This window comes from Rattus norvegicus, chromosome 7 (genome assembly GCF_021556685.1).
Source record: "Rattus norvegicus strain SHRSP/BbbUtx chromosome 7, alternate assembly SHRSP_T2T, whole genome shotgun sequence".
Lineage (NCBI taxonomy): Eukaryota > Metazoa > Chordata > Mammalia > Rodentia > Muridae > Rattus > Rattus norvegicus.
In genome coordinates, this window is record NC_141540.1 from 33,522,991 (window position 1) to 33,545,284 (window position 22,294).

Sequence of the window (22,294 nt, forward strand, 5' to 3'; positions counted from 1 at the left end):
AGTGTCTCTGTGAGCCTCACCTAGTAAGCCGGACAACCAGATAGAGAGATCTTCCTGCATGGGCAACAGAGTGGCTTCGTGCCTCACGGCTATCCACTCGTCATACTGGCAAACATCAGCCAATCCGGGGCCATGTCTGGAAGTCAGAGGACACCTGGGACTCAGAGGTAGATCTTCCCCGAACCACACCTAGACAAAAAAGCAACCAGCTGAGAGAAAGCAACCTTTGCTGGACGTCACCATAACCCACACATGACTAGGTTTACGTAAGTAGCCATAGGCCACCCAGAATAAGCAAAACTGTACCATCTGATAGAAAATACATAAATCACAAGGAAACTGGACTATTTGGAATGTTTTTAGTATTTAATGCATACAGTGGTTAATGTCAATGAACACAATGAATGGATTCTACTGTAGAGACAAGAGAATACAAATCCAACAAATAGTATTTTTTTTTCTCCACTTGTTGGCTTAGGAGATGAGTAACTAAACCAGAATCCCCACACCTTAGCTCTAAAATGGGTTAATGACCCCTGCCCTACAAGATACATGTTGGCAGCACCTAGCCCTGGCCCGGACAGACAGCAGAGGTTAAGCAGATGTCTGCTGAATGGAGGAGTGAATGCATGTGGAAATGGCTGTTGCAAACTTCAAATCATAACTGAGATGCTTTAAATATTTATTTTATTATTTTTAAGTGTGTGTGTGTGTGTGTGTGTGTGTGTGTGTGTGTGTGTGTGTCTGGGTGTGTTGGGCATATAAGTACAGGTGGCCAAGGAGGCCAGGGGAGTGTGTCAGATCCTTTAGAGTTGGAATTATGGGTAGCTGTGAGCCACTTGTTTGCGGTCTAGGACCAGCGCCAGTCCTCCACAGAACATGTACTCTTTTTTTTTTTTTTAAGATTTATTCATTTATTATATATAAGTACACTGTAGCTGTCTTCAGACACACCAGAAGAGGGCATCAGATCTCTTTACAGATGGTTGTGAGCCACCATGTGGTTGCTGGGAATTGAACTCAGGGCCTCTGGAAGAGTAGTCAGTGCTCTTAACCACTGAGCCATCTCTCCAGCCCCAGAACATGTACTCTTAACCACTGAGCCATTACACCAGCCCCTACAATGCCATCTTTAACTTTTTCCCAAATACTTTGAGTAAAGCAATTACAAGGGCAAACTATAGTCTACACTCAAATCTCGTTTATTACCTGTATTTGTATGGCCTACAACTAAAACATTTTTAAATGGTTGTTATATAAGTACCCTGATACCCATCTGGTCTGCCAAGCCTAAAGTAGTTGCTAATATTTTAAAATAAAAGATAAGAACAAGACTACATAAAAATACTATCAAAACACCACTTGGGAATATTTGAAACGAGCAGACTTGCCCTCAGATTGTTTATAGAAAATTATGTGCAAATTATGAAACCGCCATGAAGTCCCTTTTTCAAAAAGAGTACAAATGCTTCTTGTCTTCAGGAGGGCCATTCCAAGGGAGGTGTGCAGGAAGTTCTTCAAGGGAGGTGACGTGGAATGTACACAGCGGTGATGTACAAGGGTGAGCATCTGCGAGGCGTCTGGTGGGGCAGGACAGCTCATTAGAGAGTGTCAGAGCCCAGCCAGCTCCAGTGAGAGTGGGGTCATACACATGAGGAGTGACTGAATGGGGGGCAGTTTTCTCACTGCTAGGGAAAGGAACGAACAGGAGATGGGAGGCATAAATGAACCTTGGGACATTTTAACAGAAAGGAAAGCAGCGCTCAACAGACAAGAGACACATCAAAAAGTCACAGGAGCCCCTGCTAAAACCAAAAACAAAACAAACAAAACCCTGGAAGAACAAGAAAGCGTCCGATTCCTGCTGACCAGCAACTAGTGAGCGTGAGGTGTGCCTTAAAGTACGGTTTATACACCTGGTGTCACCCCACTGAAGAAAACTGATGCTCCCTCTCCTGTCAGAGACAACTGCAAATAGCTCCTAGACGACGGGTGGGATTTTTGTCTTGTTTGAACTTGTGCAGACAAACTATAAAGTGGAAAAAAACCATCTCCTCTGGTGAGATAGAAACAGACGTTAGAGAAAAAATTACTAAAGCACAAAGTCCTGGCGTGCATACCCGGCAATGTGCATCCTGGTAGGTTCCTGCATGTGCTATCTCGCTGCTTCACAACTACCCTGCAAAACGTGAATTATTATTCTCACCTTTCGGGTGATAAAGCGGAGGTGCAGGAGGCCAGACACCTCACCAGCCTCTCACAGAGGACGGTAAAAGCGGGGTCAGAACTAAGCTGCGATCGACCCTTAGGCTCTGGCTTCCTGATGTATTTATTGGCAGCTGACTATATATTTCTAGGAATAAAGGTTCTGTGTGCCTTTTGCCTTTAAATTAATATTTAACTATTCTACTAATATCTAAAGAAAGAAAACAAAAGAATAGAAAGGCAATAAATACAGCAAACACAAACTTTAGACTATCATGATTTCTGTGACATGGCTGGCTTTGCCCAACCATAAACAGGAAAAAAGAGAAGCCCTTTTCTTTAACATCCAATCAGGTTTGGGCTCATTTATAAACATATGCCCAATTATCTAAACTAAGCCTTGTACCCTGTGTTTGTTTTCTACCAACTGTTCCCTCCACTGCAAACATGCACCATACTGTAAGGAGGGAATACTATAAAACATTCTACCCACGGACCCCAACATTCTTTTGATTCTTTCAAAGATCCGGTACAAGGAAAACTCAGAATCAAAATCTCGGAACTAGAAAGTCAAAATGCAGCATTCCTAGTGTTGAAATATAGTGTTTAAAGAATCCCCATGTCATAAAAAGACTTAAGTCAATAATATCAATCCTCACTTTATATTTTACAAAGAGAAAGTTTACCTGGATTGCAGGCTGCATGGTCATCCACACTGAGACGAAACTTCTATTCTGGAGAAGGAAGACGGCATTAGATGGGTGCCAGAGTGACTGCTCCCCCAAACCCCAAACATAGGACGAGGCACGCGATTTCCTGCCTCTTCGTCAGATCTGAGCCCTTCCCGTCTAGTCAGAGTAAATACAATGAGAACTGGGAGGTGACTCCTCACTTCTACCCGCGTAAGGGCGCCTGCTACTTGGTCCAGAAAGGCCTGAAACACTTTGGTGCACCATCCCTGGTGTCACACAGAATTCATGGCACATGTGTCTTTTCCTGTGTAAAATAATGTGAAAGGATGTAAATGTACCTCCCCCCCAATCGATACTGAGACCTAGGCGTCTTTCGTCTCTGTGCTGACCACGTCTTTATGAGTCGTATGGACTTTATGACTCACGTGCTTAGCCATAAGCTTTTTCTGCTAGATAAGAAGACAGCGAGGTTAGCTATCAATTTCAACTGTGACTTAAGAGTACTCACTACCTTCCCGAGAAGATCTGTCAAAAACCCAAAGAGGCGGCCGCGTTGGCTCCAGAGCTGTTCTTGGAATCTACAACGGAAAGACGCACTTTAATAAATCATATCCGAACCGTATAATTCTTTAATGTGACTGCAGGGAGAAAATGAGCGAAAGGCTTAAAGATTATGTAGATTAAATAAAAGCATACGTTTGCTGCTTGTTTATAGTAGGCACAAGCATACTCCCGATAAGGCTAAAAGGTTACCTATTTCCAGAGTTAGGTCCGTCCGAGAGCTCTTGCACACCTCGAGTGCACAGCGCCAACTGGATAGTGCGCTCTCTGAGGATCAGACAGAACCCGAGTTGAGGCTAACAGAGGAGCTTAGGGTCCTGTCACGCTTTCCCTGCAGAGGGCCAAAGACCACAGAGTGCCCTTTCTGATCGCAGTTCTCCTCTCCACCGCAGCAAAAGGCCAAAGCACAAGTGAGCATTGCTAACAAGCTGGTTGTGCTTCCCACCAGTTAATTCAGCAGGGAATACATTTTCCTTTAGCATAAATAACCCTTTGTCCCCAACAAAGGTTCACAGTATGAAGCTTCCGAGACCATTTCTTAAAAAAAAAAAAAGAAAAGAAAAGAGAACAAGAACCCGCAGCAAAGCTGTTCCCATTAAAATGGAGTTCCACATAATCAGACAAGGGCTCTAACAGTTGGAGCTGCCGACTAGCAACAAAAGAAAGCTACAATTATAAGGCGTGTGCACACCCAGAACAGAGGCGCATTCACAAAGCAGCCGTCCCAAGAATGTTCGGCAGCTGCAATTTTTATGGAAAGCTCGACAGAACCAGTTTTATGAGGGAAATGAAGAACTTGGGTCCAGTGGTCAGTCACTTGAACTTTAGCAAAAGTCACGCGCTTTCAAATTCTTCTGGTGCGACAGAGAGAAAGCACTGCTGAAAAGACAGAGATATAACCATCTGTGCTCCCTTTAAAAATGTCCTTAGATCTAGGGAGGGCTCACCTGCAGAACACCTGTCCAGCATGTGCAAGGTCCTGGGCTCGACCCATGGTGCCGCAATAAATAAATAAACTAATTTGCAGTAAAAGAGTAGTCAGATACATCATAATAGACCCCCATTATGGAAAGCTATTGTGTACACTATGTATTTGGGGGAAAACTTTCTAACTGTCCAGACTGAATCAATTAATTAGTTACTTAATGCGTCCTCGACTACATCCTGGATGTAGAGAGCCACTTTCTAAAATAGAACCTACCTGTTTGTATTGTCTTGTAAGCCAGTTTCATACCAAGGGGAGGTGCGTGGTACACCCTGGGGGTATACCTAATTTAGCTTTTTTCTTTCTCCCTCTGTCTTACTGGAGAAGCTGCCTTCAATTCTTTACCAGCCTTAATAGGATTTTTGGTTATTGGGTCGCCACCCCTTTAGATTGAATAAAAACAAAACGAGAACTCTCATGTGACCGCCCCCCCAAGCCCAAACTGCGCTCTAATTCTGATGGGAATCTTTCACAAACAAACGTGATATGTCAGTTAAGACTATTAGACTGGACTCTGAGAAGCTCCAGGGGAAGTGGGAGAAACAGGATGTGCCCTCTACATGCAGCTCCACCAGGACTGAGCCCAATCCACTCATCCCAAGGAAGCAATAATGTGGGCCTTGCGGCTACTTTCCTTAAGGTTCTCCTTGAAATCTGACCTCAGATCACCAAAGAGAAGCCATTCTATGGAGGATCCTTCCCAGGGCTGCAGGCTGCAAACCATAGTTGGCTTTATTCCCCCCGCCCCCCCAATAAAACGCATGTGAAGGACTTGAAGTCCCATGACACAATCCTGATATAAACTGGGGGAGGGGGGACCAAAATAGCAAACAAACAAGGTAAGTTTCTTCAAGAAAGAGGAGGGGAAGGATTGCTATCGCACAGCACCGAGCCACCAGACGACTGCCAATACATATAAGCTGCAAGGACGGAGCCAAGAGCCAAGGCGAAACTGCGGTAAGAAAAAAGGCATTTTGTACCAGTCTGCATGCCTGCCATGTGCGTCAAAGGTGCTTTGCCATTTCAGTGTCCTCCTCTCAAGTGATAGTTCGAGAGTATGGTATTCCTGATAGATGCAGAAATGTAAAATTCTTAGCTTTAAAATTCCGAGTTAAATACTTCCTAGCTGCTTAGCAGAGAAAACGAAAAAATTTCTGTGTCTAGACCAAATATTTTTTATATATTTTAAAGTGCACACTAATGTACTCACCATCAAAACAGCACTACGGCAGTACAGAGCACCGGATTCACCTCGGTTCAATCCCTGCTCCAACGTAAACCAGCTACCTGGGCATGATGGTGCTAACTTCTTGGAACCTAAAAGTTTATCAGAAAGACAGGGTCTCACCATCACTCTCAGATGCCTGGTGTGAAAATGAAATGAGATGACCATATGTACGTATCTGGCATGAGGGTACTTGACTAGGAACTCTATGATGTGACATAGTTACGGTGCATTTGACAAAATTTACAAAATTAAAGAGATAAGACTGACAGGATTTCATTAAGTATAACTTAGAAGACTTCTTTCACTGACAAATGTATGGTTATAAGTGAAAATGAAAACTTTAATGCAGAAACAGCAAAACTTGAAGCCAGAACATGCAGCTTGGGGTTCTCTTTGCTAGAATAAGTCTTCATAAGTTTGTGGTTTGTGTATGTGAGGGGCACAGACCCCTCCACACCCATGCAGAGGCTACGGCAGATTATTAAGGATGCTCCTCTCCACTATCCTGGGGTTAGGGACAGGTACAAGCTGGCCCTGCTTTTACACAGCTACTGAAAAGTAGAATGTAAGTCCTTCCCCAAAGTCTTCTTTCTCTCTGAGGCATGTCCTCAGCCCACGAGTTTATATTTTAAACATACATTCTTTGTCCCATTCGGCCTTATTTCTTATCTCAGGATATATCCTGTTTTGTGTGACAATACACATATTCATGTGTTCAATAAACATTTATCTGGATCCTTTATTGAACTAGTCACTATTACTAACATCTCACATGGTACCATCTCACTGTCCTTACAGAGCTAATAACAAACAGCACCAAAGACTGAGATGGGAACCGGACCGATCACTGTATGACTTTAAACCACACCAATGCTTTGAAGCCAAAAGTAAAATCTCTCAAGGGAAAAATAACAGGGGCCTACTTTAGACTTAACTTGAATGAAATTACTTTTCTGTAAGAAAAGCATAAATCTGAAGAATGGTAAGTGTTTAGCCAAGAAAGGAAGAAGGATTCTGTTTTTACACAGAGAGCAGTTTTTACAAAGGCTCCATGTGAAGAAACATGACGCATTCCAAGAAGCACAATGGCGGAAGGATGGTGGACGTGTGGCTTAGAATAATGTTGGAGAGTGGCCCCATCATTCTGGCAGTGTTGAGAAAATTAGATTTCGCTCTAAATGTAGTGGGAAACCACTGAACGGTTTTAATGAGGGAGTGGTGGCATGATCTCATTGCTAGTTTTAAAAAGCTCTCTGAGGACAAAGGAATACAGAAGTAAAACAGAAGTGAGTTTAGTGAAGAAAAGCAGAAAACAAGAAGTAAACGGCTAGAGATGTAAGAAAAGGAACGGAGGGAAAGGATGAGAGGACAGGGAGAGGCGGGGACAGGCAAGACAAAGCAGAGAGCAGGAGATCAATCTGGAGGGTGAAGAGACAGTCGCCTGCTAGGGACAACCTGAAGAACCCCATACCCCACACCCAGGAGGAAAATGAAAACGTAGTCCCATGACATTTCTGTACTTTTTAAAGACACCAAAATCCCAGAATTCTCGCTCCACATAGCTTATGTCAAAGCGCTCTTCAGTTTCCCGACTCCTTCCAGCTTCGTTGACTACAGCACACTTCTCTCTCTCTGGCTGGTTCCACTCCTTGCTATCAGCTCTCCTTGGCCAAGTATCCCACAATTCCGGCAACTCCGACATCTTTCGGTCTTCAACACAGTCCAGGCTTCACCTTTAAAGTTCCGTGCAATGATGGAGGCCTCTACGCTGGGATACCTGTGACCCACGCCTGGTTTCAGCACCTCTCCTTGGTCGTTGAGGATGATTCCCACAATCCCCTTCTTGCATCCAGGACTCTAAAGCCAGAACTGTGTGGCTGACGATGCCAAGTTCTGCTGTCTGCTGGAGCTGAAACATGGCCTTCTCCCCTCGGTGACATTTGCATTCAGCGTTCTGTTGACAGTTTCCTTCACTACTTGGGCTTTTCTTTAATCCCTTTTTACAACTTGGAAGCTTAGCTGAGTGGGTCTTGAGCAGAGGTTACCAATTTGCTTTATTATGCTTAGCATCAGGATTTTTTTAAAACATGTTATCTCTCAACAGTCGATGTAACCCCGTTCCTGGTGCTCCTTTTCTCCTTAAACTGCACACTGTGTATTTTTCCTTGTCTGCCTTGCTCCTTTTAATTGTAGATCTGAGTAAGAGTGATCACTGATAACCACCTAACATAGCCAATACTAGGCTACCTTGACATCTTCTCTGCCAGTTCTACTAATCAAGAACTCTTTAATTTAGCCACAGGCAGATTGTGTGTGTGTGTGCGTGTGTGTGTGTGCGTGTGTGTGTGTGTGTGTGTGTGTGCATGCGTGTGTGTGCGCAGAAACCAGCCACACTCTTTCCCAAAATATGACAAGAATGATCTCTAGGCCACTTACTATTATCCTCCCAACCCCCCAAACCTCTTCAGCTGGGCTATCATAACCTACATTTGCTCTTAGCACCACTGTCTCCCATGCTCCTGCTGAAATGGCCCAGGAAGCCCCATTTGAAAAGTGTTCAAATACTTTTCTAGTCCAGAATCTTCCATGTTCCTACGACAAACAGCATGATCTGACTTGTCACAGTCATACCCTGCTCCCTGGCACTAACTGTCTTGGTCACTGTGCCACTGCTGTGAAGAGACACCACAACCAAGGCAACTGTTATAAAAGACAGCATTCGACTGGGGGCTGGCTTACGATTTCAGAGGTTGGTTGATGGTGGGAACCTGACGGCACGCAGGCAGACATGGTGCTGGAGAAGTCGTTGAGAGCTACGTCCTGATCCACAGGCCGAGAGAGAGACTTGGCATGCCCTTTTGACTGTTTAAAGTACAGCAAGTGACATGAGCTGATAAGTCAGGACTCTCTAAGGAGAGCAAATGACTAAGGCTGAGAGTAGTCAGAGGTCAGGAATGCAGGACAGAATAGCTGACACAGGGGAAAGGACCCTGGCCACTGTGACACTGGAGATGCATACGACTGCTCTGCTGGAGATATCCATGTTTACTATACCGTCACCGATATCATCAGACAGAAGAGTGGCACCCAGGGATGACCCTTCTGAATTCCTGGAGCCTACAGATATCTGCCTTGACATGAAAAAAAAAAGGGAAGAGGAAGGTGGACTGAGGGGAGGACATAAGTGAGTGGGCACTGAGGGGAGAGGGGGAATGATATTGGGATGCAAAATGAATAAATAAATGTAAAAAGAGAGGGAGAGGGTGTTGAGGAAAGGCCAGTCATAGGAGGCGACAAGAGGTCATGATGGGAAAACGTCAGAGGCAGAGATCTGAGATGCTAGACCGGGGCTATGAAGATGGAAAGCGGCGAGGGATTCAGGGGCTTCCTGGACACTGGAAAAGGTAGAGTGGACTCTTCCTATGGAGAGAAGTAGGACAGCCTTGCCAGTACCTTCCTTCATAAGCACCATTAAAACTCTGACGTTTTATCCCCAAACTATAAGACAATGATCTGTGTGGCTTTGAATCCTTCTATCACTTGGAAAACTGAGACTTCAAGGCCTGGGCTACACAAGATCGTGCCTCAAAATTAAAAAAAAAAAAAAATACACAGCAATGTTCAGTTGGCACCTAAATGTATATTATTAAAGGTTAAAAGGTACTGTGGGGAAAAAAAAATGACACAAATCCATGGTATATTTACCCACAACAGCCATAGCTTCAATGGTAGATGAAGAAATCTTTCAGAAAAGTAACTTTTAGGCTGAGAGGTGACAGTGAGAGAGCACTTGGCTAGGATGAACAGGGCTGTGCGCTTGGTCTCCAGCACTGCAAGAAAGCAGGAGCAAGATTTTCACGGTCTACTGACTATAGCATCCCTTACCGCCTACAAGCTATAGAGACTGTTTCTTTGTTGGAGAACTTGAAAAAAAAATCCTCTTGCAGTGTTTAGCAGATACTGAATTTGAACAACTCAATTTCATCTTAGAATTTTTAGTTTAGTTTTGGAATACAAAAGAAAAAAATTAAGAATTTTTTTTTTACAATTGTGTGTATTTTGAGGAAGGTATATACATGTGAGTTCTGGTACCTAAGGAGGCCAGAGGAGGGTGCCTGGTCCTTTGGAGCTAGAGGTAATTATAGGTGGTTTTGAGCTGCTCTGGGACAAGGATGCTGGGAACAAAAGTTGGGTCTTCTATACATGGTCTTAACCATTGAGCCATCTCTCCAACGTCTACCCTCAAAAACACTTTGAAAAGGAACTTAAAATCAGTTCAACCCCATCACTTCGATTAAAAGACTGCAAGGAAAATACATAGTACACTAAGGTAAGAAAAAATGAGAGAAAATATATTTAATTATCCTTTAACAGAGAACTTCTCCAATAGCTTATGGACCATTCTTACTATATACTAAAATAGGAGCGTGTGTAAAGAGTGAAAACTTTTCTCTACACACGGTTGTACGCACCCATAATCCTAGTGCTCAGAAGGCAAAGGCAGGAGGCTGTCATAAGCTTGAGGCCATCCTGGCTTACAAATCAACTGTTACTTTTTTTTTTAGTTGCTGTGATGACCAAGGCAGCTTATAGAAGCAAGATGTTAAAGTTTCAGAGAGTGAGTCTGCAACCATCCATGGTGTCAGGCAGGCAAGCATGGCACTGGGGCAGTAGCCGAGGGCTTCACATCCTTATTTGAGAGTCAGAGCGTTCTAAGGGTGGACGTTTGATCCACAGGCATGAGGTGGAGCGAGCTAACTGGGAAAAGCTTGGGCTTTTGAAACCTCAAGGTTGGGCTCCCAGTGACACACCCCCAACAAGGCCACACCTCCTAATCCTTCCCAAACAGTTCTACCAACTGGGGACCAAGTATTCAAACACAAGAGTCTGAGGGTGGGGCTTTTCTCATTCAAACCACCACACAACACAGGTCAAAAGGAAGGAAGGGAAGAGGGGAAGAAGAGAGGGGCAGAGGAAGGAAGGAAGAGAGGGAAGGAGCAAGGGAGGGAGGAAGGAAGGAAAAAAGAAAAGAATTTTTAACACAGACAAATTTTTTTTTAAGAACTAACTTTAATTTTGGCCAGGACTATAAATCATTCCTAGGGTGGGGTAGAGTGCTTGTCTAACATGCATAAAGAGTGCCATCCTGAGACACACACACACACACACACACACAAACTCCGCCATAGCTAACATAATACCTTCTTACAACTAAATTTATACTGCAGGACAGTAGGCGGGCATCCACCTAGCCCATGGCTGACTGATGATGAAATACATCAAACTGCCAAGACGCTATCAGCAAGAAAAGTTCACATTCCATTCCATGTCGGTGCTACGCTATATTACAGCCAGGTTCTGTGAAGGTTCATAATTCATATATAAAATATTGAATAACGCTCTGTTAACCAAAACATCTGATGCACCACACGAGAAAACCCTCTGGGTTCACAGAAGAAGAAACGCCCAAGAAATGCAATTTTAACCACTGCCTTGCAAGAATTATTTCCGAGGCAGTTCTCTCTAATAATGAGGTTCTAATTAAATGTAAACTCAACTTGAGACAACCTAGATTAGCTTCCTAATCTCTCAATACATCATTTTTAAGTATGTAAAGGTACATCTAATCCAAATCTGAACAACGACTGAAAGACAGTAAAATATGTCGTATACGTTAATTGTAATTCTTTACTTTTCTCAACAGTAAGTTGAAAAACATTACTGAGGTAAGGAGCTCTGCCGCGTATCTCCAATGTTAAAACAGCAAGACAGCTAGTATGCAGTGTCCGTTGGCCATAATTTTTGAAACTGATGAGTCAGACATAGCAACACGTCAGAATCTACACCAGAGCCTTCTTACTAGTTTCCTCCTGAAGGGGAATTAAAGGTGTGGAGAAATTCCAGTTTTTAATCATTCTGTGGATAAGCACAAGAGACGTGGGCCCACAGCAGCTCAGAACTACTTATCTAAGGGTAGTCATTAGCGTTCTCACATGGGCTAAGCAAAACCCAAACTCTGACCTAGACTGGGCCCGCAGAAAAACACATTCCTTCGTTTTAAATAAAAACTACAGTGTTCGATTCGGTCCCTAGGTTTAAAGGGGGTAGAATGGGCCTGGGAGGGGGAGTGCGTTTGTATGGGGATGCAAGCTCTCCAAACGGTTCCCCGCCTCCCAGGGCATTCTACAAGCCTCCCCCAATTCAGTTCTCCAAACCCAGGGATGTGGGTGGGAGAGAGTTGCGCAAGGGCTCCACTAATGGTTCCTAATTCCGTTAAGTCTGGGAGATCTGAGCCCTGCAGAAGACAAATAGAGAAGAGATGCAATGCTTATCACGGGGCAAAATAGCAGCGTGACCCTGAGTCTGTCCTGGGCCAATGATTCCTTCCCTTCTATCCGAGGATGATGATGAAGAATCAAGTGACCCTCTCTGGCTGGCTGGGCGCTGGGCAGGAGGGTACCTGGGTCACCACGCACTAGCCTGTGTCTCAGAGCTGGACCGATCGCGGTTCTACCTCGCGCCCCTCCCGCGGGCGAGCTCACACTTGCAGCTCCCTCTTACCCACCAGAGCGGGCAGGTGTAGGAAGGCGAGCTGAACTTCATCGTGACAGCTCCAAGAGCTAATCAGAGCACGCGGCTCCCTCAGTCAGCCAATCGCAGAGTTCCAGGGACTCCTGCCGCTCTGTAGCCCACCTGAACTCCACCCGGACTCTATAGACTAGGGGGCGGGGAGGAGTAGGAACCCGTGCTGGGGAGCTGCAAAGATGCCGCAGGACACCAGGGAAGGCGACGGAAAGTTCGGGAAGAAAAGAGAAATCCAACAGGGAAATCACTTACCAGCCCGGGCGCGAGACCACTTCTCCCTGCGGGGCGACTTGGGCTCAATCTGTGCGTGCCAGCAAGCCTGCGACCAACCGCCGCCGCCGCAGTTCGCCGCCGAGTGCTGCCGCCTGTTTCGAAGGAGCCAATCAGAACCGGGGGCGTGGTCTGGACGCCCTGCCTCCAGAGGCTTTCCACCGCACACTGGATTCGTAGGTCCTCTCCGCGTCCGTTCTGCTCCGTCAGTGGCAGCGACAACCCCTCCCGTCTGTCCCGTCGTTCAGGAGAGTGTATGAACCCCGCCTCTCAAAGCTGCTTCAGAGCACCCTGGAATGTTGCTCTTCCCAGGAGTTTGAGTTCCTTCCAACCCCAAAATCTGCTCACGTCCGGATAGGCACCGAGGTTTCCAGAAATACAAACCAACCCAGCAGGGGCCTGTCCTAAGCAGAAGTCTTTCAGACAGAGCCCACCCCCACCCCCTTTCAGTGAAAGAGGGAGAGAGGAACCCTGCAGTCACCCCTGGATGCCAAAAGAGGATGTTGGCCTTTCCTTCAGGAAACATGGGGGAGGGGAGATCTGGATGTCAAAGCAACAATGTAACCATGTGATTGTTACACTGTACTTATAGATGTGAGTTAACTTCAAAAGTGACCTTTTGATGTGTTCTGATCAGTACTGGCTAAAAGCCTGGAGGCTCTGCATTCTGGCTTAAGCTCTTAGATTCCTGCGGCTTCTGTTCCTTTTAAGCCGTGACACCTCAGAGGTTCATGCTTCTCCATCTCTAAAATGTGGGTATTGAACTGAAACCTGGTCTCTCACGAAAACAATACAGCACACTGTTGCTTTCACAACGAACAAAACAATCTCAGTCTTCAAACGGTCGGTCGAGGGGTATGAAATTGGAAGTCTGCGAAGCAGGGAGATGCTCAGAGGTTTGGAAGTGGCTGGATCTTGAAGGTACAGGAAGAATCTGACAGAGGAAGTCATTACTATGAAAGAATAGTTCCTAGGCAGGAGGACCAACAAATGCAGGACCTTGGGAGATATATGGAACGTTCTGGAAGTAATTGTTTTGAGTAACCAAAGTTTGGACCTGGAGGGACAGCAGTAGCAGTCTGAAAATGTGTGTGAGAAGGACGGCCTGGTAGATTCTGAGGAACGTAGGTGCCCTCCTGGAGGCCCGTGAGATGATTAGAAGAATATAAAGATAGAATGAGTAAATTTGCTTGTTTTATTAAGGGGAGGACTTGTTCATTTTCAAGGATTTCAAAGAAGTGAGCAGAATGGTTTGTCATTAAAAAAAAAAAAACCAACCTAAAATGACAACTCCCTAAAGTAGCTCAGAAGGTGGGTGTGAAGGAAGTGTCTAGAAGGACCTAAGAGCGTGATTTATCTGGTCTTGGTTATTATGTGGTGGCACCGGTCTTAGGAATATAGGAAAAACAAGCCTCGGTAGAGGACCAGCGTGCCTTTTCACTGGGTGTATTCAGTTTGAAGTGGGAGCCAAGCATGGGGGTAGAGATATTCCGATAACAGCTGAGTTGACTGGAACTACTTCACTCCATCTAAGCAGAAGATAAGGATTAGAGATGCTCTGCGTCAGGCTCTGTCCTAAGCACTAGGGATCCTGCTCTCCCGGGATTCTAAGTGGAGAAGGCCATCATTAAAAATTGACAAACGTGACAAATGGACTTGATGATATCAGCCTGTAGTTGTTCCTGTTTCTTTGCATCCTAATTGCAGTCCATCTGAGAACTCTGCTGACTGCTGCAGCAGCAGAAATTTACAGAGTCTGTTAAAATCACCCTGTGTTTCCCAATATTTCTATTTAAAATCACGGGGCTATTTATATGCCTCCTTATTTAGCCAGATTTTGATGCTTTAAATTAAATATCAAAAGACGTGCACTTCTCTATAAAACCTTAAGGAAACTCTAAGTCCCCAGCACCAAAAAAGGTTTTAATTAATTAATAATAAGTAAATTGTGCTATGTAAATCTTGAGTCACTGCTTGTGCCTAAATATTTGAATACTATTAATTTAAAACTGAAACTGTACTCAGTGGAAATGCAAGTGGTCTCCCTCTACGCACAGCCCTTAGCATTTTTAAGTCACTTACTGAAACCTTGCAGCAGCTCCTTTAAGGCCTGCTTTCTTCTCATTCCCCTGTCTATTTGATTACATGCGACATAGGACAGTGTGGTAGCCAATGTTCCAGGGGCTGGAGATCTGTCCAAGTCAGTCCCCTCAGCTTATCCCTCAGTGGTTAAGTATGGATTTAGACGATAAACCCCCTTCTAGATCCTTCTGTGTAACCCGCTTCTCTCCCACTTCCCTTAAAGCCTGCCTTCCCTTGTTTCATTCACAAAGTCACATGCACATTAGTTCCTAATTATCACTCCATGCCCTAAGTACACTGACCAGCTTACCTACCTTGATCTCAGCACGGCAATTAGCAGTTGAGGCTTCCATCAAATAAGCTATAATCTACTTTCATGTGTAGGCTTTCTAATTGGTGGTTAGGTTAATAGCCACGTTTTAGAGGTTGTCTCTCTAATTGAAATTGGCACAGCTGTAACATGGGGGGTGCCGAGGGCACACCAGTTCCCTCCCTCCCATCAGATAGCAATGTATTCATTCTGACTTCCCAGTTCCGAAACTGTCCCACTTCTGTACCCATCATGCTTGGAAGCCTGAGTTTTTTAATTACGTTACATTAGGGAGTTATGCTTCTGGCTAGAAAGCTTTTTCAAATACAGAGGATCCTCCAAACATCCGGTCATCCAGAAGTAAGGTATTATCTCTCTCCAGACCTACAAAGATGCTTCAGTTCCTTACAGTACACTGTGGGTGGTTTCCACTTTGCTTCGAATTGGTTTTTCAGACCTTTTGTTTGCATTTCAGCGCTTTGGAACTGGACGCAATGCTCTGACATTTAGTGTCAGTGCTGGATTGTGTATTGTGTGGAGCATTGAGTGAAATCCCCAGGGGGTTAGACACCTTGACTTGTTCACAGTTAAATTACACGTTCAGCAGGTGATCAACTGAGATCCAAATACACTAAAAACAATACTGACCTTTGTGCTACTGTAAGAATGCTACCTACTTATGTTAATAAATATAACTATTTAAGTGCTATATAAGTAATTCACCAGTATGATTTTCATAGCAATAGTTGTGGCTAATGTACTGAGTTAAGTATTGTACACTCCAATTCATCGCCACTGGGCCCTCAGAATATGACTTTATTTGGAAGTACTTTTTGCCCCACTTAGAGTTTATTACAACAGACAGAAACACACACACACACACACACACACACACACACACACACACACACACACACAGGTGCATGCACGCACAGTTGGGTAGGGAAGGAAAAGAGGTTAGCGTTATACCCTCACAAACCAAGGAACGCCAAGAGCTGCTATAAGAATCTGAGAGATTCAAGAGAAGGTGTTCGTGGAGTCTTTAGAGGGAGCTTGACTCTGCTGGAAACTTGCTTTAGATTTCTGGCTCTGGGAAAGAATCTGTTTAAAGCTGTCAAACATCTAGTGATGCTGGAACTCGAGGAGACACCCATCTATATCTGAACAGAGATATAAAAATCTAATTGTGCAGCAAAAACTGCAGCATGAAAATGCACCCCTCCCCCAGTCCCCAGCTTCACTTATAAATGTCACGGATGTTAACAGGTGCTTATGAAAACCGCACTTTCACGAATTGGCTTATCTTCCAAGGATCATCCAGTTTCCATCACATTTACTTATGTGTAATAGAAAAAAAATCTTCAAACTCATGTCAGAGAAACTCAAGAAGCAAATGTTTAGTCTTAGGATAAAATTCTCTAACTTCATGCAAAGTATGATCTAAGATTTCAAATAATATCACCAATGTGGAGGTTTGAGTGAAAATTCCCCCATAGGTTCATATATTTGCATACTTAGTCCCCAGATGGTGAGCTATTTGGACCAATTGGGAGGTGTGGCCTTGCTAGAGTAGGTATGTCCTTGTTGGAGAAGGTGTGTTGGGTGCATTGCTGGGGTGGTCTTTAATGTCAGCTTGCTCACGCTCTCTCTGTCTCTGTCTGTGTGTGTGTGTGTGTGTGTGCACATGCGCGCTCATGTCTGTCTGTCTGTCTGTCTGTCTCAGTCTCTCTCTGCTTAAGGATCAGGATGTAGCTCTCAGCTACTTCTCCAGCATTATTCCAATCCGTGAACCCCCATGCTCCCCACCATGATGCTAAAATTCACCCTCTGGAACTGTAGGTAAGCCACCGATTCAATGATTTATTTTCTAAGAGTTGCCTTGGTCATGGTGTCCCTTCACTGCAATACAACACAATCGAGACAACCGGAATATCGTCTCTGTTGACCGCTTTGGGTGTTGGCCTTGCTCTCAGATTCCCTTTTGGTGTGCAAGATGTTTCCCACAGATTCTATACGTCTGTAGACCCAACTTAAACTCAAATATAAAAACCAAGTGAGTGAATACCTGTATAGCTGTGCGTAGGCTTACATTTTTCAAAACCTACTTTTAATAAGGGTTTTTAAATGCGTTAGCCTCCCTTCTAGCCCACCACCCACCCGAGGTAGGAGAAAAGAAAGGTTATACAGATACAGGGGAAGTAGACCTGTTTAGAAATAGTTCTTTGGGGGGTGAGTCCAACGTTTGTCAGGAGATCAGCAGTTCACTCCGGTAGCAAACACCAAATACAAATCAACAGTTGCAGTCCGGTCTTCTTGGCAGTCACCACACACGAACCAGCAAGGGCAGTTCAATCCAGAAGAAGCCACAAGGCTCGCCAACTGGCTGGGGTCCGTGGAAACGGCAAGAAGCCATAGGAGTCTCACAAAAGTTCTTTGGAGAGAATCTCTCTAAGGCCTCACCACAAAGAGCTCAGCATTGTAAAGCAAACCGATGTATGCGTGTCCTTCATGAGGAATAGTAAGGCCGAGCAAAGCAAACTGATGCTCTCTCCCACTGTCTGTGGGGTGATATTTATATTCCTTCACCGTGAGTCTCTGCAGGCATCTGCTAAAGCAAAACACCCTTTCACCTGTGTCTGCTTCAGGAAAATATCATTTGACACAACTGACTTTGCAAAGAAACCAGAGGTTTCCCTACGAGCATATACAATGTAGCCTATTGGGAATTAGCTCTCCTTCCCCAGAGAGGGAAGCGAATGGGGTGGGCAGGTCTGAACACCAACAAAATACAGTAGCTGGGGGTTTTGTTGTTGTTTTCTTTCTTTCTGGGAAACGGTCAACTTCATTAGCTTCTGGAAAAAGAGTGACGTCAATGCATATTAGTTAGAGGTTTTTCACTAACCAGGCTGGAATGTTGGGTGTGTGTTGCTTCAGGCTGTGGACTTGGGTCAAGGTGCACTCCTTCTCTCTCCCATTCGAGGTCATACTGACATCCAGGGCAAGCTCTCTCTATGGCAGATGACAGATATTGGATGTGCAGAGCAGAGACACACCGGTCTCCAGTGGCCTAGGCTCTGAGCTGATATCGTCACTTCCGCCTATATTCCGAAGCCCGAAGCCAGCCACACAGTGAAGGGACACTAGCCCATTGGGGTTTGTGGCTCTGGCAGGCCTTCCCCCCCCCCCCCACTCCCTCTGCTTTCCTAAAGAAAACTGTTGGATGACATAGAGCTAGCCTCTGAGGTCTATTCCCTTATTTGGCCACTTCCTCCTCCTGAGGCTGACCACCAAGGTCCAGCTATCAAAGTAGTGAAGTCCAGCAAACAAAGCTTCCTTTGGCTCACCTAATTAACATGCCCAATTAAAATTAAACACCTCTTCCTAACCCGGGGGTTACCCCCTTTACCCTTATAAACTTCCATTTGCCTATGGGCCCCGCCTTTCTCCTCTCTATCCAGAGATAGCCCTTTGTCCCCCAGAACAAATACCCCTTCTCCCTCTCCCTTGTTCCCTTCCCCTCTCCCTTGCCCTCTATCTCTTGTCTTTGTCCCTTATCCCTGCCCTCTGTCCCTCAGGGGCAAATCAATCTCCTTTGTGCTGAGAACTTGGTCTTGGGGAGTCCTGAGCTGAGTTCAAGGTTCCCTACACACAGACAAGCCCAATTTCAGTGGGCGGGCATAAATGTTCTCCCCAGTCTTTTATAAGGTGTTCCTTGTACAGATTCATAGATTCATAGATAAAAGAATTTACAAACAGACCAAGAGGGAAAGCCAAGACTACTTTTATTGGGGTTTGCAATTAAGAAAACAAACAGCAGCTGCCTGGAGGGAGTTGGCTAAGAGGAAACTCATGCTGTCTGAGGAGAGGCCAAGAGAGCAGACAGGTGTAGCAGTGGAAACTGCCAGCAGCTGCAGAGGGTGGAGGAGGTGGGTGTCCGGAAGTAGAGCCATCCTCAGTGTCTAGGTAAGCGGGTTTAGGATTTGGGCTGGTCTCACAAAAAGGTGATCAAAAGGGGGGAGAGAGAGAGAGAGAGAGAGAGAGAGAGAGAGAGAGAGAGAGAGAGAATGTGCACATACATGAATGTAGGTGCTCACAGACGCAAAAGGCCCGGGATTCCCTGGAGCTGGAGTTACAGGCGGCCGTAAGCTGCCCAACATGGGTGCTGGGTAGTACATACTCTTACTACTAAGCCATTGATCCAGTCCCTTTGGATTAACTGTTTGTCTGCTTGTTTGCTCTTTGGCAGACAAGTTCTCTCCATGGAGTCCATACTGGCCTGAAACACAGTATGCAGACCATGCTGGTCTTGAGGTCACAGGGATCCACCTACCTGCCCCTGACACGACAGAGTGCTGGGACTATTGGCCTAGCATGCACCACCTCATCCAGACTCTTTTTTAAACAGAGTGAATATAGATTTATCAAGGCAATGTTAGACAAACCTGTCAAGAACGGGACGGACTAGAAATGAGAAAATACCTAAAGTTGTTTTTACCTCCCCTTAAAAATGCACTAGGTAGGGCTGGAGAGATGGCTCAGTGGTTAAGAGCACTGACTACTCTTCCAGAGGCCCTGAGTTCAATTCCCAGCAACCACATGGTGGCTCACAACCATCTGTAATGGGACCGGATTTCCTCTTCTTTTGTGTCTGAAATCAGCTCTAGTGTACTCATGTAAATAAAATAAAAAATCCACTAGTGAACTACTTCTACTCAGAGTGCTTAACACTGGGTGTGTGGATTTTATCCACTTCTGACATCAGGTGGCTGTAGTTCAATTCCGATGGTGTCTTTTGGCAGTGCTGGGGGGCAAACTGAGCCCGCTGAGTAACAAGTCAGGCACCCTCTACCACTGAACTACATCCTTGCTCCCATCCTGTGATGATTATCTTGATTTAGTGTAGATGAACAGGCGAAGGGCCCAGTCCCATCGGCATCCTCTCTCTCTTCAAATGACAATTAAGGCCTAAACTAAGTTAATCCCCAGATTCTGACCAATCAGCTCTCTAAATTGCCAGTTTCTGCATCCCCCCTCTTCAGGTTTAGTGATTCTTTAGAAAAGCTCAAAGGAAGCTGCTCTGTTACTAATTAGTCAGAGCCATGCCCTTAATCTGCTGAGGCAAAGTTCCCGACAGAAGCCCCTTAAGAAAGAAGAGAGTGTCTATGTGGCACAGCTCACGGCACTGACGAAAGCCTGGTGGCTGGAGAGACTCGGTCCATGGCTGCGGGAGCTTGCAGTGCGGTTCAGGAAGCAGAGTGCTAGCCCAGATCTGGACAGTGGCCTGCCTCCACCAGGGAGGCCCATGTTCTAAAGTTCTCATGACCTCTCAGAGTCATCCCACCACTTGGGGAGACCCCAAGAGTTCAAACTTGAGCCTGTGGTAGGCACCTCATGCTCAGACCTAGCATTCACTCCAAAACAGCCAAATCAAAGGGATGTATAGGATATGGGTAACAAGGAGCATCCACATTCCCTTTCCCAGCATGCTACCCTCCAAACCACCCCAGTATGGCCACCAACCCAGTTTTCCAAATCTCATTATTGGGAGCAGGGCTATGGAGACTGTACTACACAGACATGATTTACTCAATCATTGGCTTTTGGTGTTGAAATCAGATCCCCATTCCCCAACCCCTTGAAGCTATGGTGTAGAGAGAGAATTCTAGTCCTTTAACCACATGTTTGGACCATCCTGAAGCTATCTAGGGACCCACTGAGAGTCAATTTCATAACATAGCTTAGATGTGGTTAAAGGAAGCTTGCTATGAATATTAAGAGATGTTCCTCTTCCCTCACCACTGAATGATACAGGGTTGGTTCAACATATGAAATCAATAAAAATAATAAATCATAAAAACAGACTTAAAGACAAACATGACATGATCATCTCAGTAGCTGGGAGGGTGGGGGTGGGGGAAGCCTTTGACAAAATGCTTTCATGGTGAAAGTCCAAGGTTGGGTAGGACTGGAAGGAAAACTCCTCAATATGAGAGAGAAGCGCTACATGACAAATTATTCCAAACGGAGGACAAACTCAAAGCAATCCCGTTACAACCAGGAACAAGGCAGGGCTATCTGTCTGCTATCCCTGAGTTCTGAAGCTGTGCCCGGCACCGGGAACAGCGTCCCAGTGTCTCTTACAGCATCACGATGACTTTCCCACATGGTAAGCATAGCTACCGAGAGCTTCTGACCTCTTCAGTACATCCAGACCAACAGGATGATGTCCGCAGTGCCCATGGGGTCCCACTTCCCACCACTTCCCCCCATGTGTTGCCTGCGATCCTGAGACACCAAACCACACTCTGCTTCCTCCCCAACCGAATCTTCCCTTTCAAGCATTCAGAAGTTTACTTCAGTCTTAACTGCTCTCTCTCTCTTCAGGTGGGCCTGCATGTTTCCAGTCTTCACTGACCAGCTAAACTCTTCTAACCAAGAGACTCTGCTGTTTGCATTTTCCATTGGCGTATTCAGCCATTTTCACCAAATTCCGGTCTTTTAGAGGATTTGTTTAGTCTCCATCTTCTTTTGTCTCTGTCCCTTCTTTCACATTGAGCTCCCCTGGCCCATAGACTAGGGAGCTATTCTTTGAATCCCAGGGGAGATTTCACCTCCACCCAGGGATTTCTCAGGTTTCTGTGTTAGCCCACTGTACTTTACACTGTGTGCCTTGGCGACCCGCCCCCCAAGCCTTGTCCATGTCTATATACTGCATAGAGGGAGTTGAGCAGAATTCTGCATTAAAGAGGACTTTCCTTGCGGTATCAGATAGAATCCAAGAGGCACACTTTGGATTCTAGCATTGTTTTATATTTCTCCGTAAACTCTTTGCTTACTCAAGCAAGCTCCATTTGGGCTAACTTCAGGAGAAAGGGGAGATTTCAGCTCATTACTAACAAAAGGTGCTTCATTGTATTGGGCAAAGGAGAAGAGGGAGAAGACTGCCACCGTTGAATAATGAAGGAAGGAAATGAACCAATTCCTGCTTTGGGGAAGTATATAACAGCTGTGCACCCAGCTGCAGGAGTGAAAACAATGGAGGCGGGGCGGGGAGGGCTGTGCGTGCTAAAGGCACAGAATGCATTTCCAAGAGTTATTTGCACGCTCTGTTTGTAAATGCGATCTCAAGACCCTGACTGCCTTGAGGGTGAGGTTGCTTCAGGGAATATTTTATGCAGAAAATCAATAACTTCCTGAATGATAACGTTATCCCAAATGACTGACCATCAACCATGGCTTCCACAGGGACGGAAGCATTACATTTTCTATTGTAAGAGTTTACTTTCTGGAAATTACCTGCCCTCCAACTCAATAAGATTTCCATCATCACTTAAAGAGATACTCGTCAATTTTCTTTTCCAAAGGAGAAGTCTCTT

General features: G+C 45.2%; 1 protein-coding gene across 4 annotated transcripts in view; it reads right to left on the bottom strand.

Moving 5' to 3' along the window:
• Positions 1-12,613, bottom strand: part of Gas2l3 (growth arrest-specific 2 like 3) — a 32,869-nt gene extending 20,256 nt beyond the window's left edge. Inside the window, exons 1-7 of one of the 4 annotated variants that reach the window (XM_087559017.1) lie at positions 12,509-12,613; positions 5,654-5,760; positions 5,424-5,509; positions 3,651-3,725; positions 3,409-3,475; positions 2,892-2,939; positions 21-189 (exon numbers count right to left, since the gene is read on the bottom strand). In XM_087559017.1, the coding sequence (XP_087415143.1) occupies positions 21-189; positions 2,892-2,915 (193 nt within the window). In that variant the 5' untranslated portion in view covers positions 2,916-2,939; positions 3,409-3,475; positions 3,651-3,725; ... (1 more) ...; positions 5,654-5,760; positions 12,509-12,613. Of the gene's footprint in view, positions 1-20; positions 190-2,891; positions 2,940-3,405; positions 3,476-3,650; positions 3,726-5,423; positions 5,510-5,653; positions 5,761-12,508 lie in introns of all 4 variants that reach the window. The other 3 variants (XM_087559015.1, NM_001432020.1, XM_087559016.1) reach the window with 3 other exon arrangements.
• Positions 12,614-22,294: the final 9,681 nt, after the last annotated feature.